We start from the raw sequence: 16,139 nt of genomic DNA, 5'->3' as shown, positions 1-16,139 counted from the left end.
TTACGGAGTACCATTGATTGCAGCAAGATGTTGATCAAGTACTCCGTACGATACTCTGTACGAGACATCCAAGTTCCGAGGTAAGAAAAAGGAGGAGTGGATGAGAGTTATCTGTGGCATGGGTTTCAGAATGATTTCAGAGCGGTGGAGTTGATATGTCCGCAGTCAAGGGCCTTGGGCAACTTGATTTGGCTCAACAAGGCTGGGGTAACAAGCACCCAGTGCGTGACCCTCCTGTGTGCAGCCTGTGTGAAGCCTGAAGAGGCAAGGTGATGGTGGAGAGTCGATCGACTAGAACATAAAGAGGCAAGTGAGCATAAAATGGATCTTCTGGAAGCCAGATTTTCTGGGTCGCTTCTTGACTTCTTCGTACTGATGTCGGAGAAGGAATCCAAAGCTGGGTAGAGAGCCGGCAGATAGGCAATGGGGCATTCCTACGAAAAACCCCATACGCCAGGCACCCCTTCGTATGAATGGATCTGAATGTGACATTGGATAGGCGAAGGATTGGTACCACGTCGGTGCAAGATACTCGGACTCTCTGGAACTTGCCAGTCCACATGTTGTTGTACAATTACTCGTAGCAAATCTTTAGTCGGTTCCTGACCCAGATAGTTTTAGTCAACGGCCAGTGCCCGCCATGGCAATGTCCTAGGGAGATGAATTAGTTGATGGCCGTGCAAAGAAGAGACTGCCAAGCTGGTTGATGGCTTTAAGACCATCTGCACTTTCGGCTATGCTAAACCAGGAAGGATTAGAGGATTCAAACATTGGTCCGCAGTGGATTGTGGACGATCAGCGCGGAAGTCTTTTCCTAGAGAGATGTTCTACTGTAGTTCGCACGAGCAAACCGTGCAAATATACCGTCAGATTGGATACTCTAGCAGTAGAACGGAGCGCTTTTGAGTGATGGTTTCGCTAATAATGTCAACGTGTTCTTTTACGGATACGGATACCGTCCAAGTCAATTATCCTGCTTAGTCACTCAGTGTGCACGTGACCACTTTCCATGCCGAGGCGCAGTTTTGTTTTGTTGGAAGAAATTCGTAGCCTCGGTGAAGTCGAGACTTTATGAACTTATGTACAGAGTAGCCTTGAAACACCACTCATCAATCTTTTGCTTCACCTACAGACAGTCGTTTCAATTTACAGTCGTTGCTGCTAGTTTGCCAATTGCAATCTCGCAAAACCCTCTCCGGACTACGACCCTTTTTCCTACACCTTTGGCCAAAAAAACCACGAGCCGAGGTTGGCCTAAACCTTTCCATTCTTCGAGATGGATGCACCTACTCTGCCCAGTAAATGTCCTGGGTACAATATTTACGTTGATGGGTGAGTTTGTGCGCACTAGCCCCTACGGTCTGCTGGATTCCGATTGATTCCCGAGTGGTGCGCTGACTCGAACGCGTGCTGTAGGTTTCAAGCCTTGCGACGGCCTCAGGTTCTGCAGGCGTCCAATATCACCCATGTTGTTTCTGTCATTGATTGGAAATTCAAACCAGGCTGGGCCCCGCTCCGTGGGGTTCAGCATCTGCATATTCCCCTGGATGATGTCTACGATTCCAACATCCTGGAACATTTCCCTCGGAGCAATGCCTTCATTCACGAAGGCCTGAATTATTGGCCCACCAAATCTTCTGAAGGTCTTGATCAAAGCGGAGTGCTTGTTCATTGGTAAGTTCACCTCTGCTTGTGCGACTCCCTTTTATCCCTTCGTCGAACCTGGACCTTGCAACGCCTCCCTCAGCTCGGTCTTTCGCCGGCTGGATGCTTTGTCCCTTTACACCCAAAAGGCATCATAAGCCAAATATCATCGGTATGGCCTTTTGCAGCATTCCTGGGAGGCAACAGTCCAATAATCTCAGTCCACTTTGTGGCTGGACAAGACTTTTCGTACAGCCTACTCCCTAGAACGCAGCACCCATGCGGTCCGATGTCACCAATATCACAAATGACCTCCTCAATACTTCCTTGTACGTCTGGCGTTGTGCGAACGAGCCAACGTACCATCGAAAGACTTGATACGCCGGCTTGGCAGATTTTCGCCGCGCTGAAAGGTCCAACGCCACAATGGATCACTTTGTGTGTTGTGCACCATTCCAGTAGTACGGTACTTTTGTCGAGAGCCTTTTCGACATCTCCGTTGCGATTATGTTTGACATGAGGATCTTTCTCGAGCATTCAGCCCATGACAGCAAGATTTAGCAAAAGTCGAGAATTACTTCGTGGTCACGTGAAATCTGCTTGGCTTCCGCAAGGCTCAGGCTCAAGCCCAAGGCAAATGTGATGCGAGGCTGAGAGTCACGGGTGAAATGCATCATTTCATGAATTTGCTACACCATTCCACCATTTGTAAAGCAAAGCTAACATTTGTATTAACAGTGCTATGGGCGTCTCCCGTTCGGCGACAATAGTCCTCGCCTATTTGATGTGGATCTCACGTCAACCGAGATCCATTCAACACCCAGAGAAGAACTCAAACCCAGTACCTTCATCAGCAACGGAAGAAAGTAATGACTCGACTCCAGAGATGATCTCTCTTCCACCTACGCCGCTTACGGTCGATTCTGCACTGGCTCTCCTCCGTGAAGGACGTCCCCATGTCGAACCCAATTCCGGTTTCATCAAGCAGCTGCGCATGTACGAAGCCATGAACTGCCCTACCACGCAGGAACAACTCGAATCACACAAGATTTACCGCCGCTGGATCAACTCCCGCAATGTAATGGATGCTCTTAGCTCAAATCGTGCACCTGAGATGGCCAACATAACCTTCCGGGATGAGGAGGACGAAAGTGATGACGAGTCAAACTCGAACATCAATGACCAAATGAGTGGTCTCGGTCTATCGAGCAAGGATGCCGAGATAACGGATCCGGACATATCTACCTCATCCTCCCCGAATGAGGCCGCATCACCAGCTCCAGAAGTAGAACTGAAATGCCGCAAATGCCGGCGGCTCATTGCCAGGTCCAACTTCATCATCCCACACAAACCGCCTCCACATCGTGACCCGTCTGTCGACGGCTCCATGGAGCCTTGCGCACACGTCTTTTTGCATCCCTTGTCCTGGATGCGAGACACGCTGGCTCAGGGCGAGTTGGACGGACGTTTGTCCTGTCCCAACCTGAAGTGCGGTGCGAACATTGGAAAGTTCGCTTGGCAAGGCTTACGATGCAGCTGTGGCGGCTGGGTGACACCGGGCTTCGGCATCGCCAGGAGTAAGGTGGATGAGGCCCGCAGTTTCAAGCGAGGCTCAGGATCGAGGTTGGGAGGTGCACCTGCAGCGGGCAATGCAGTGAGATTGCCTCCAGGGATGAGGAGGTCGAGTGGGAACGGGAATCTGTAAAACGCCTGTGTCAATGTTCGATGCACCAGACTGTATGTGTGGGTTTTGCGTCGGGAGTCGCACCTTTTACAGACAACACCGGTTCGCGACAACTCCATTACTTACTTGACACCCCTTGTGACGCATCTAGAACATGGAAAGAGATGACCAACACGAATGATGACGATCAATGGTTTGAAAGGGGGAAAGGAGAATTTCTTTTGACCAACTATTCACAAAAAGGGTGTTGCTAGGAGGGATCCACTCATCCATTGGAGACACATCGAATGAGACTGCAATACGATGCAGCCAGGCGTGGAAGGGGTCACGAGTCCAGGTACCTGAAGAATGGTCTTTTCTGTGGGACCATCTCCTCACGGTGTTTGCTTTTGTGATGGCCCAAGTCGCGACGAGGTCATGCACGAATCCAAGAGTGAAGTGTTGAGTTGGTTAGGTTCGGAATGATCCACCAGATCCCCCTTCGGACGTTCCTCCGTTGGCGTCTGTGTGGAAAGGATGAACCGAAAGCAAAACCCGACACGAGGAAAGACATCATCTCCGGCCTTACCTTCGAAGCTTCAAATGAATGAGCGACAGGGTTCCCACGGCGGACCAAAACACGACCCAAGGCTTATGTGCACTCTCAAACACAAAAGGGGCCGAGGCACATAGCAGCGAGGTGGGCGGGGGCGAGAGGAGTGTGTCCGACGACATTCCTTACCCCGTACCCTATAAGGCGATGTGTTGTTTTTGTCCAAGTACGAGGATTCCAACCGGTTACATGCTTTGCGAGCATTTTTCGTTAGTCTTCCTTTCGCCACCAGAACCTCACCAGCCGTGTCAACTCGAGAGCGGAGCAATGGCGACTCGGTACCTGGGCTACTGGATGCATTGGGGCTTGTCACGGAAGAGGAAGACACCCCCCGGAAAAGAAAAAGAGAAACGATTAGTGTCCATGTTCTGGCCTTTGGGGAGGGGAGGCTGGGCGGGGGGTAGGGCCCGGTGATCACGAATGATGACAAATAAGCAACGCCCACACACAAGACTTGCGCAAGCCTTTTTGAGGTGATTTTTCTCTTTCTGGGCATCAAGAACGAACACGAGATTAATCTAGGTATAAAAGGGGACTAGAATATATACGGCACGAATGAAAATGGCAAGGGTTTTGTGAGGTAATTTTTGGCTGTTAGGACCACAAACGAGCTATCCAAGTGAGGAAAAAAAGTCGCATGTGGTATGGTTGCTGTTTACATACCGAATCAAGGCAAATACCGCTGTACAGTATGTGATTTGGGAATTGACGGGCTGAAACCCCCCCGTTCCCACCACCACGAGGCTGGCCAACTCTCGAACCGAGACATCACTCTCACACGCACACACACATTCCACCACCTACTGAAAACGAACCCGGTTGCTTTTGCCCCTACGGAAGGAGTGGTATGTAGTAAGCGACGCAGTTGACACACGCACAAGGTACGCGAATTTTTTGAAAAGCCAACAACTAAACATGGCAATGGTTGCGACGCCCGATGCGATGCGAGACGACTCCGAGTATGTCAAAGGGCGAAACACAGTACGGAATATTATCATCGTCCTTGTACTCATCATGGGACGTTTTCTTTTTCTCTCGTGTGGACGCCACACGTAATACAAAGTGATGGATGGGAACCCCAGTCCCCCCTACCGTACTTTGTCGTACCCCTGCCCGTGTGTCTCGCAATGTCGCAACCCCCCTCTCGACGGATCAGTCAGTTGACTTGGCTTTTTGCTTCCCCCAGGCCCATCCTTCCCGAGTAACGCAATTCCGCCGGCCATGGACCGATGGCTGGCCTTTGGCAGAAATTATGATCGCGGACACTTGGAAGGAAGGAACCAAGAGGGGATGTCGAGAATCAACTTTCACACACCTAGGTAATAAGCCATCTCCACAGTCAGCAAAGAAAACCCGGTCAGAATTCGTCCGTCGGTCTCTGATCGGCGTTGGCGGACTGCTGCAAAAGATGCCTGGGATGAGAGAGCCTTCTCTCGTCCGTCTGCGAGGCTAAATAGCTTCGTACTCGCTTATCCCCCTCCTCCTTCTCCGTAGATGATGCTCAGACCCGGGCCGACCTAAGAACCGAGTCAAGAAGTAATAAAAACTCTCCTCCCTCGTACAAATTCCGATGGATATCAGAACGACCACGAGTCGTAAACTCCTTTAAGGAAAGCTCAATGTCGTTTTTGCGTAGGTCAGCTGTTGATCTTACATTTCTGGTGCCAAGTGTGAGGGAGGAGAAGGGAAGATTCGTGATGGTTGCCCAGGGATCAAGCCATCGCAGAGTCTTTCCTTCAGGTAGAGAAGCTGCAAGATTCGGGTATAAGGACTCTAACACCGACACAAGTGGTAAGCGTTGCGCGGGATACAGTACTCGTACGAGTATTTTGCTTCTGTAAAGATACTCCGTATTGAATCTGCAGTCAGCCTGACCAGGCCTGACCAGACAAACCTCATCGGCGGGGTGTCTCAGCCTTGTAGGGCTAATTCAGGGGTCCGATGCCCGTGGGAAGTATCAAGGCTCGTCCCACGGCGGCTTCGAAGCGGGGGAAGGACAGGACTCCACACAGGAGGCGTCCAGATTGTTACATTTTGTGTACGAGGGTTCAAGGCATCAAAGGAGGTGGGCTTCGACTAAAATCGCCAGGAATCCTTCGAGGCTGACATGGCTGTGAGCGGGATGAGAACGATCCAGTAGCCTGACGTCCCCAGTCTCCATTAGGAAAGTCGACTAACTCGAAGTATCGAAGGAGTCGATCGCATGATGAAACGGACCATGTTCGAAGTGTTGTTGCTGACTCAAACCATTCGGCGACTCCGATCGTACAAGGTGATTATGGTCGTGGTTTTACGCCAGTTTTTGTATGACTGAGAAATTGGAAACGAGGTCAGGTAGTCAACATGGCGCGTGACTGAAAAGCCAGGCCGGAGTTTCAGCGGTGTCAGATCGAGCACGTGCCGAGACTCGCCAATCTGGCCTTGAAGCGTGGAAGTAACAGAGGATTTATGATGAACTGAATAAAGGGCTTTTCGAATGCTTTCAGATTCCTCCTAATGTTGATCGAACGTGTCATGTTTCAATAACCAAAACTTTGCCGGTACAAATATCGACCCTCATTCAGCCTCGTAAGACGTCACGGAGGTGAGAACCGCCGATAATCCGTTTCGCTGCACCATCTTGGAGTAGTTCAACCGATTCGCTTGTGGCGCATAAGCATCTCTAGCTGGCGGAAGTGTGCTTGGGATTTGCCTCGCGCGGGCATCGAGCAAAGTAGTCCTGCTCAAAATTGTACTTCAAAATCTCATCTGCATTCGGTGTGGATGATGAGATGCACACACATGCTACTGGACGCCACTTTCGCGGTGGTGTTTCTCGGCGGGTGGCCGTATTGTGTAAATCAAAGTTCGTGACACAACAGCTCGTGCATGCGTCAGCTGAATGCATGCACGATGCGAGAGGTCGTATGAAAGGTCTCTCGCGAGTCGGGTTTCCCTCGATACGTGTCACAATTGCAGTCGCTGATGCTTCTTGTGGATTTAAGCAACCACTTGATATTCTTGGGAAGCCCAATCATCATCAATTGCGCAAAATGCCTTCAAGTTCTGTTACTGACAGCAATACTTGCAATCTTCATGGCGGTTGTGAGCTCGGATCAGCCATGACTATCGAAAACTCTTGCCGGTCCGATCCTTAGCGAAGACGACGACCTGTAATCCAGAGAGTATGAGAATGTCGGACAGGACGGCATGGATAAACAGGGGTAAAACATGCTTCAATCGACTGCAAACCACTCCACAGCGTATGCTGGGCTTGTAATCGTCGCTTCCGAGGTGCGGATGTGCTCCCTTGTCACTTTCACATGCAACCCGTTGCTTCATCGATTTGAGAACGTCTGCAGTCAAGCAATGTCACCCCGAGGCGCCGCTGGAAAGAAATTTGGATCTTTTATTCGTTGCTGATTGCGCTTTGCGATTTCCATTTGGCGTTGTCGATCGATCCTCATTTGGAAGAAGTTTCTGAATGAATGGTGAGCCGATTGATCTCGTGCTGGACGGACAAGAGAGATGACATACTTCTGCAATGCATACACACGGGGCAGGTCCTCAGCTTTGGGAGCCAGACTTTCACCAGCCTGGAGAGCTTTGATCTGGGACAGCATGTTACGACGAATGTACTACTAGGTGAGTTAGATCCTCACCTTCTCATCCCTTTCTTTCTCAGCCTTATCGTCGTCGTCATCAACGTTGTCCTTTTTCTTGTCCTTGTCATCGTTGGACTTTTTCTTTGCCTTTCTTTTCTTTTGCTTTTCTTCGTACTCTTGTTTTACCTTTTCAATTTCTTTCTCCATCAATTCTTTCTTCTTCTTTGCAGCTTCCGCCTCAGCATCAACAACAGGCGAAGCAAAGCCCTTGTCAGATAAGTGGGACGGGCAAATGTAGAAAAAGTCCTAGCAAAAGTCTGTTGGAACGGGAAGAGCAGAGGGATCACATCCACATGATGGAGGCTGATCTGATGATGAGTCTTACCTTATTGTCTGGTGTTATCAGCACTCTGACAGTTGGTTTGTAGCAGACAAAACAGGCTTTTGATGACGCCTCGGCAACTGTTCGTAGATGGTAGACGTTTGGGAATGGTAACGACATTGTGATCCAACCTCTAAGCAGTCGAGGCAAGCAATAAACGACTTGAATTGATCTTCAAAGAGTCTGTGACCAGAATGAAGATGAGATTGTTGTTTGAAGTGATGATGGAAGGCGGATAAACAGTTTGGTGGTTGTTGAAGATTGAAGCTAATCCCACTTGGCACTAGTCTTTCCAGTGCCGGAAAATGGTTCTTCCTTGCGGACATCAGTTTTCTCTCCTCGACGACATCATGCCTCTGCTTTGAAATGAGTCTCTTTTCATGCTAACTCAACATACGGGACGTAATCGGGAGCCAACAAAGAAGTCAAGAAACGCATACCAGGGCTAGGCCATCAAGACCAGCCGCAGAAGGAGGCGCGAAACAAAATATGGATGCTTCTAAGAAAGCACATTTCTCGAAGCTACGATATCTCCACGCCACAAAGTCGTGCCAGTGTCACTCACAGTGGCATCGAACGTGCGGAAACATGATGAGTCTGGACAGAGCTGCGATAGCTCGTTGTCATCCCAGGAACATCGCCTCGCGACTTGGTACCAACCTTTGACAAGTCCTCCGCAACCTCTTGTTCATGTTGATGTTCTCTGCGTTAGGAACTTCCCGATGCAGGATGAACAACCCCACCAGCTCAGCCATTTGATTATGGACCACCATCAGCGCTCCAAACTCTCCCAAGATTCATACACCGGGTGTGGCATCAACCGGACAAAGTGGATATATTCCAACGCAGCCAAACTCGGTGAGCAAGGCCTCCGATTTAACAACCACCTTGTTTGAAGGCTTGGACTCGGCGCTCTTGCTACGTTTGTCTATACTCGGATGATTTTTGTGTATCTTACGGCAAACCAACATCAACTGGGATGTGATGGGTACGATAGACGACAGCTCGAAATACTACACCTGACCAGCATCGTTCAATGAGAATCATGACTGTCCCAGCCTCGAACCAGCTATGATGACACAATTACAGCGTGCCAGGCTTGATAGAAAAGAGACTCTTGTGCCCGTCATGCCCTTCGATCATGATCCACAGCTCTGGAACGTACCTCCGCTTCAAGCAGGGCCTTTTTGAATGCAGGCGGCGAAGTTTGAGGATGCAACAGTAGGTTGTAGGTTTAGCTAAGGCCAGGCTCTCTGCAGACGAACTATGCTGCTGGACGGCTGTGGGCCCAGAAGTTCTGGTTTACTGATGATATTCGTCTCAACAAACCTCTGTCAGATCGGACCAAACCAATTGCTGGAACAGCCCGAGCTCACGCATCCTATCTCCAGGCTGCAAAGCTCCTACACCTTCCAGCCTCGATCTCTCGACGAGCTTGATGCTGTCTATACATCAAAGGCTTTTGAGGCAATGAGTCTTACACAGCTGGGGTCTCATCGCTGACTTGGCCATTGTCAAATCTTCCTGTGAAGATGAGGATCTGAAGACAAGAGGGCAAAGGCAAATGGTCTCGATTTACCGATGGATTCCTGTACTCGACACCTTTCATCCCTAGCGCCTTCTTGATCAAGCAGTCAAGTTCTGTGTGGGCGTGGGTATAGGGCTTGCCTATACAGCAATAGGAAAGTCACTCGCAACATACTCACGCGGCGAATTTGGGCAACTTCCATCGGCCACAAAAGACCAGAAGAAATGCTGGAAACCCTCTGATCAGATCTGTCATACCAGATGTGTCCACAGTGCTTCTAATCCACCAGCCCATCACTCCACCACTACCACCCAAGGAGCTCCGACAAGATTCCCAGAAGAAACAAGACCCAGGCGACAGAGGAGGACGTTTGCTCTTGCAGGAAGTTGACCAAAGGGTTGGGATCAAGGCGGGTATTTATACCTAAAAATATTCCATGCTGGCTCATCAAAATCGTTCTGTTTTGGTATGTGAGCTACTCCCTACGGGGGCGATAACGTGGAATAGTGTCGTACGGAACCTAAAACACGATAGGCGGTTGGTTTTCGATTTCATGTACGCCGACCCCTTTCGATTCTAGCTGAAGAAACCCAGCCATCCCTTGTCAGCATCAGGCCTGGCTCCTGCCCTATTCCAGAACAACGACATGGGCTTCATGGACGGGACGTGGATGAAACAACGAAGGAAGAAACGGCAGCAAAGAGTTGGTGACCTCATAACTATACGCCCTGAACATGTTCGGTTTTGGCGGATCAAAATCGCTTTGCTTATGGTGGTGAGGTATGTGAAGGTACTCTCCAATGAACGATGGCGCGTGCAGAGTACAAAGTGTGCAGGCAGACGCGAGAGAAGGCAGAAGAGAAGGTAGTAAACGAAAAGCGAGGATTCGTGGGGAATGCCTGCAGATATACGTACTCCCAGGCCTTGCTCGATGCTGGCTCATCAAAACGCCCGAACAAGCATACCCAACTACCGTCTGTATGACGATGACACCTGATGTGTTTCGACAAGTACCGGCGACGCGGAATCAACAGCAAGCAAGAAGTGCAAGAAAGGAGGGGGTGGGCGATTGTTTCCACTCCAGGCCTCATAGCATTGAATTTCTTTTGCAGATCCTGGCGCATCAAAACACCTAGCCCGGCTTACCATGTAAGCATGAGACCTGCTCTTCACGGTCCAAAGAATGTGGCTCTGCGTGGGAGTATGCTGGATATTGCCCCTCTCAGGTGGACGGGTATCTTGATGCAATGTGAGTTATTTTTTCCCGGTGGCTTTGAGGTGCCCGGAGGCGTTTACACCATACAGGGATACCACAACCAGAAGAATGTATACTCTTGCAGACAAATGTTCCCCACGATCATGTCCAAAGCTCTGCCAGCCACATCAGTGCTAACAACAACGTTGCTGTTCGATGACTCTGTGCGGCATTTAGACAGATGGAGCCCTGTGCACTTGAGATTGAGGTCGTTGATCAGACGACTCTGGCACCATTCGTGCCTCCATCCACTATTGGTCTTTCAGTCCCATTCGCATTACACTACATTCAGGAAGAGCTAATAAGAAGGAAACTACCGTATCATTGAAATCAAAGGATCTGGCTGTTCCAAATCGATCACGAACGAAGCCTCCCTTTTTACCTGTGGGTATCCAGGATGACAATTCGACAAGCCTCCGAGGTCAAAGATCTGTGATTGATCGTTCTCTCTTTCAGTGCGTGTGGGATTCCTGGTTTTGTGTGGTCTCCTTACCTTTGGACCAATAACAAACACGCTTCATGTCTGGTCCTCTCTCTCTCTCACGACGACAACGACGACATCACAGTAGAAGGAGTTCTTTTCCGTGATGGCGGACCGCACTCAGTACGACACACGAGATCGCAGTTTGAGGAGCTTTCTGCAAAACTCTTGGAGGACCTTTCTCATTCGTATTTTTTTGTCTCGGTCGAAGTTGAACGAAGTTCCGAAAAAAGCCGCGTCAGATCAGAGAAGCCGCGCGCAAACAGTACCTTCTTTCGGTCTTGTTCAAAACAGCAGATATATTTTCCGGGAGGGTTGGGTTTCAAAAGCAGCGGACCAAAATTGATTCAGCTCGATTGAGGTCCTCCTAGGATAAAGGGAGAAAAGGCAAAGGCATTCGATGCGAACCGAAGCCATCGTCGTCTGTGGTGTGACCCAGTCAGTACCGCTCTCCACAAGATGATACACACTCGCTGTTGTGGATATGTTCCTAATTCGCAAAAAGATTGGGGTTTTCTTTTTGACGAGATAGAGAGAGAGAGAGAGAGATGGTATTCCAGGCAGTAAGATTACCAAGTCAGTCTGGCGGAAAGCATATAGCGGTGCTTTCAACCTTTGCGAACCTTTTATTCAAGTTCTCTAATACGGCATTCACCCAAAATCGACATTTTTCGTTTTTCCAAAGTCACATCCCTTTTCTCATATATAGATACTGACAGTGGTCCACGATTGATCATTGATTGGATGCATCATCTCAAGTCATCATCACCTCGATACCTACCGCCTCGGGTATTCATCGATGAAGATCAAGATTTACACGGAAAAGGTTGATGCAAATTCAAAAGAACCGTACACATTCAACTATTACTTTAGACAGCTCAAAACGGACCCTGTGATATGTGCGCGCGCAAGCGTTTGCTTCTTGTTGGTATCGCGTCCTTCGTTGCCCGTGCAAATCCCCAGGGGCCTACAAAGTCCAGTCTGATAAACTTGATGGCAGCTCGTACTGTCCCGCCCTTCATGGACTTGTAGACCCATCGCTCTGTCTGTCTCTCCGTCTTGGTCACTCCCTATTCTCTTTTGCCATTAACTCCCTTCCAACTCCATCTCGCATCTCCCCAACCTCGACTGATGAGCTTTCTGACCACCTCTCCACCTGAAAATCTTCTGGAACAGAGAAAAAAGTCCTTCTAGAACCTCAGCTGTACAGGAGGGGGAAAGGAAATGAAGTGGTAACTATGAATACAGCGAAAGTGACCTGATCCCACCATGATATGCGCAGGCTCGAAAGGACCGTTGACAAAAAACCTCCCATAGTACACAAAAACAAAAACATTCAATCGCATAAAAACAGGCAGCCACCCGAGTTACATTTCATTCCACCGTTCGCAGTTCAAAAGAGAGGGCTCTGATTGCCTGGACCACTGCAGCTTTGCCCCGCCGCAACCGATCGAAAAAGATTTTGCTCAAACAGCCACCCAGTGGGTATCCATTGAAAATCTAGCCTCCCATAAGATTCGCTGGCGAATTTCGAGTAAAGACCGATTGTTGTGGGGGATACAAGAACAAGGAAATAAAGGAAATGTTGGGTTGCCCCGAAAGTTGTATCTTTTTGGAATCGATAAGAAAATAAGGTTGACAAAAGTGTTGGTTGGCGTATGATGATGACCATACGGGAAGATCATAGCAAATTCATTGCTTGCCGGTTTCTGAGTTGATCAACCCTCGTGTGTTGAAGATGCTCCATGCATCTGGGAATTCGTTCGACTTCGAACTCGATTAGACCGCTTACTTCTTGCCGTCGAGTTTGCTCAGCATTTCATTGTCGTTTCTGGCCCGTTGTTCAGGAGGCACTCCTGCCGCCGAAGGGTTGCCAAGCATATCGTGCACCTTCATGCTCCGGTTGTTAACCAAACTGTTAGACTGACCTGGTGGCGGAGTTCTACCGTCATCGTGAACTGGTGCATGATGAGGCGAGTTGAAACTATGTGCTGATTGTGGCGTCAACCCCTGTGACGGTGAACCTGTGCCCTTTTGAGACTGGGTGCCGTTGGCGTAATGAGTTTGCGGCTGAGGGTGAGATTGATAGCTCATGTTGGAGGTAGCAGGTGACGTCGGGGCACCACTGTTGGGAGCATACTCGTAGCTACCGCTGCTGTTGGCACGAGAATCATATGTGCTATGACGAGGACGAGAGTTGGGATGAGGAGACTGAGACGAATGAGTGTTCTCGTTATGCGGGTCATCATCAGGAGGGGGACGCTTATGACTGACACGATCATCATGTTGGGCCGGTTGAGCCTGCCCCTGAGGGTCATACGGGGATCCAGCCGGGGGGTAGGGAGCCATGCCGGGAGGAGGGTAGGAGGAGTAGGGCTGCGGAGGAGGATATCCATGGGATTGAGGTGGAGGATAATTGTACGTGGGTTGTCCATGAGGTCCGGCAGGTCCTAGGGGTTGTCCGTGGGCACCATACAGCATTGGTTGCTCTCCTTCACGGGGATAGTGTCCATTACGGGCGTCCGCGGAGCCGGCCACAGGCGCGCGAGCAGCATTGGGTCCGTAGACGGCGTTGGCAGGTACAAAGGCGGCTTGTGAGGACACCGGGTGGAACAGACATTGCTGATTGAAGCGCACGCAATTCTGACAGCGGCCATCGGGTGAGCTATCGTAGCCTGAGCAGCGAATCTATCCTCCGTTAGCCGGTCATACTTTTCACATCGTCGTCCCTGGAATGCTCACCTTTCTCTTTCGGCAATATTTGCAGGCTATCGCGGTACGTTGCCGCGGTGCCGCCGCTGCGGGAGGTGGTGGCGGAGCATAGTGCTGCGGAGGATAATAGCCTGGGGGAGGATATGGAGGGGGAAGGCGATAGGCGTCGGGGTGCATTGGCTGAGGCGGCTGTCCGACATCAGACCTGGGCGGATAGCCATAACCTTGATGTTGAGGATCCTTGACAACGTTAGCGGTGTGTTTGGTGCCCCGTTCTGATCGATCTCGACTTACCGGATAGTGAGAAGGAGGCGGATACGCAGCATGCTGAGGCGCCCACGACTGAGGAGGAGGATATGAATGTGCGGCTCTTGGATCCGGATACTGGCCTGGACGCGCTGGGTCTGGCGGAGGATACGAGCTGCGGTCGTCCCTCACCGGCGGTCTCGAGGGAGACTGCGCGGCGTAATAACTACCTTGACTCGGGTCGTCCGGAGGGGGGTACTGAGGACGTTGGGCATCCCTGGGATCGGCCATTTGCGCCATGATCAACGATGGTGATGGGTGAATAGAAGAATCCCAAAGGAAAGGTTACACAAGGCCAGGAAGGAACCGAGGCTAACGAAAACCGGCAAAGAAAGGACCGTCGAGGCGTGGGGTGAAAGAGTCGGCTCCCAGAGCGTTTCGCAAGGAAAGGTTCGAAGGGATATCGACCGCAGAACCAGCTTGAGGTCGACAGCAGAGGAGAGACGCGCAGTCGCAAGCACTGCACGGCAAGGAAACAAAAGGTGAGGAAGAAGAGAGTGCTGCTAGGGAGCGTGCGAGGCGATCGACCCCCAGATATTATTTGCTGAAAGGGCGAAAAAGTTTTGGTCCCAAGTCGCGGCCCTGGCAGGAGAGATGATCAGGTGTTCGTGGGAGGGCGGATGACGGGAGGGGAGAGGTTGGCTGAAGAGCCGTCTTGGTGGTGGTGGTGGTGGTGAGGGAGGAGGAAGGGCGAGGGAGGAGCGGTAGCGGTGGTCTTGAAGATGCGGTGCGTGCGTGAGAAGAGGTGAGAAGTCGAGGTGAGAGTGGACGGGTCGGTGAGAAAGTGACAAGCTGAAGGATGACGATGATGGGAAGGAGAAGCGGTCGAGGAGGGATGATTGGAGGTGTGATGAAAGGCGGCGGGTGGATTGTTAAGCTGCGTGGCAAGGTGTCCGGCGCGGCTTATAGGCTGCTGGGTCGCCTCAGGCACCGTCCAGGGAGGCCAGGGAGGGCCAGGGAGGGCCAGGGAGTGTCCAAGGAGGGGACCCTAGGTGTCCCCGGTAGCCTGTGGGAAACTTTGGGTCCTCTGACCGAGAGGGGGGACGCTAGGCTGTTGGCGAAAAGCTGCTGTACGTCGGCAGCCGTCTTCTGGAAAGGCTAAACGCGTTGGAGGGAGTGCGAGTCCTTCGTCAGAATGCTACGAATAATAGCTCGTACTGCACAGTAGGGCTTTCCCGGCGAGTCGGGAAGGGAGGGCGGTAGCGCAAGCAGGCGTGTGCCTAAGCAAGGGGTTTATCTGCACTGCCAAAGCGGCACGGCACAGCGGAGGCGATGATGTGACCTCTGCTGCGACCACCGTAGCGTAGCAAGTCTGTGCTCGTCCCAACCAAGACTACTGCTAATAGCGGCGCGCACTGGGCACGGAGGAGAGACAGGAAATTGCTGGTCTGGTGTGTCTTGCGCGAAGCGATTGAATAATGGTGGTGTTGAGGGTGGTGATGGTGATGGTGATGATTGTCCTTGTGATGAGCCTAAAATTTTCGATAGGCGGATAGAGCCAAAAACTAGGCGTGGGCCAGCGCTGGCGAAAAGTGTGTGGCCCCGGGATGCCGCAAAAATGATTCCCACTCTAGCCACTAAAATCTGCTCCACCGAAAAATCAATGACTTGAGTGGCACCTGCTTAGGCTCACTAGTGGTCGTTACTTCTGGGCTGAGGTGAATGCCCCGAAAGAACACGTTCAGAAAAGAGGGGGAGAGAGGGCGCGTTGAGGGTGCCTGGCTAGAGACGCAGCTTGCCTTGACCGGACTGATGCTCTCTCCTCTCCTCGAGGTTTGATGAATACTTGGCTTGTACTCGTCGGTAGCTGCTGGTACCTCGTACAGCGACGAGGTACTCTTACGGAAATCTCTCCCTTTCCCTGCCCTTGTGCTGCGGATGTGTCACTTGTCAACCCCGGCTTGTGTTCGGCATGGATCGCGCCCTGTGCAACGATGATTTGTCTTTCTGCCCCTCTTTCCCTCTTGATCT

General features: G+C 51.0%; 3 protein-coding genes across 4 annotated transcripts; 1 reads left to right on the top strand and 2 right to left on the bottom strand.

The window, feature by feature from the left end:
• The first annotated feature begins 1,096 nt into the window (after positions 1–1,096).
• PV06_02750 (uncharacterized protein) lies at positions 1,097–4,553 on the top strand. The gene is made up of 3 exons (XM_016403472.1): positions 1,097–1,332; positions 1,417–1,674; positions 2,383–4,553. The coding sequence occupies exons 1-3, from the start codon at positions 1,277–1,279 to the stop codon at positions 3,347–3,349; spliced, it is 1,281 nt and encodes a 426-aa protein (XP_016267369.1). The 5' UTR covers positions 1,097–1,276; the 3' UTR covers positions 3,350–4,553.
• Positions 4,554–5,007: 454 nt separating this feature from the next.
• PV06_02749 (uncharacterized protein) lies at positions 5,008–8,086 on the bottom strand. Its single transcript, XM_016403471.1, has 4 exons — positions 7,890–8,086; positions 7,562–7,810; positions 7,437–7,510; positions 5,008–7,379 (listed from the first exon to the last, which is right to left on the bottom strand). The coding sequence occupies exons 1-4, from the start codon at positions 8,004–8,006 to the stop codon at positions 7,262–7,264; spliced, it is 558 nt and encodes a 185-aa protein (XP_016267368.1). The 5' UTR covers positions 8,007–8,086; the 3' UTR covers positions 5,008–7,261.
• Positions 8,087–11,843: 3,757 nt separating this feature from the next.
• On the bottom strand, positions 11,844–15,621 carry PV06_02748. 2 transcript variants are annotated; one of them, XM_016403470.1, is made up of 4 exons: positions 14,157–15,621; positions 13,893–14,102; positions 13,425–13,838; positions 11,844–13,361 (listed from the first exon to the last, which is right to left on the bottom strand). In XM_016403470.1, exons 1-4 carry the CDS (start codon positions 14,406–14,408, stop codon positions 12,939–12,941), a joined length of 1,299 nt encoding a protein of 432 aa, XP_016267367.1. In that variant the 5' UTR covers positions 14,409–15,621; the 3' UTR covers positions 11,844–12,938. The 2 variants fall into 2 exon arrangements, with proteins under 2 accessions (XP_016267367.1, XP_016267366.1); XM_016403469.1 differs by having other exon boundaries at positions 11,844–13,838.
• Between the last annotated feature and the right edge of the window lie 518 nt (positions 15,622–16,139).

Source organism: Exophiala oligosperma, assembly GCF_000835515.1.
Source record: "Exophiala oligosperma strain CBS 72588 unplaced genomic scaffold supercont1.2, whole genome shotgun sequence".
In the NCBI taxonomy this organism is placed as follows: domain Eukaryota; kingdom Fungi; phylum Ascomycota; class Eurotiomycetes; order Chaetothyriales; family Herpotrichiellaceae; genus Exophiala; species Exophiala oligosperma.
This window is presented reverse-complemented; position numbering and strand designations above follow the sequence as displayed.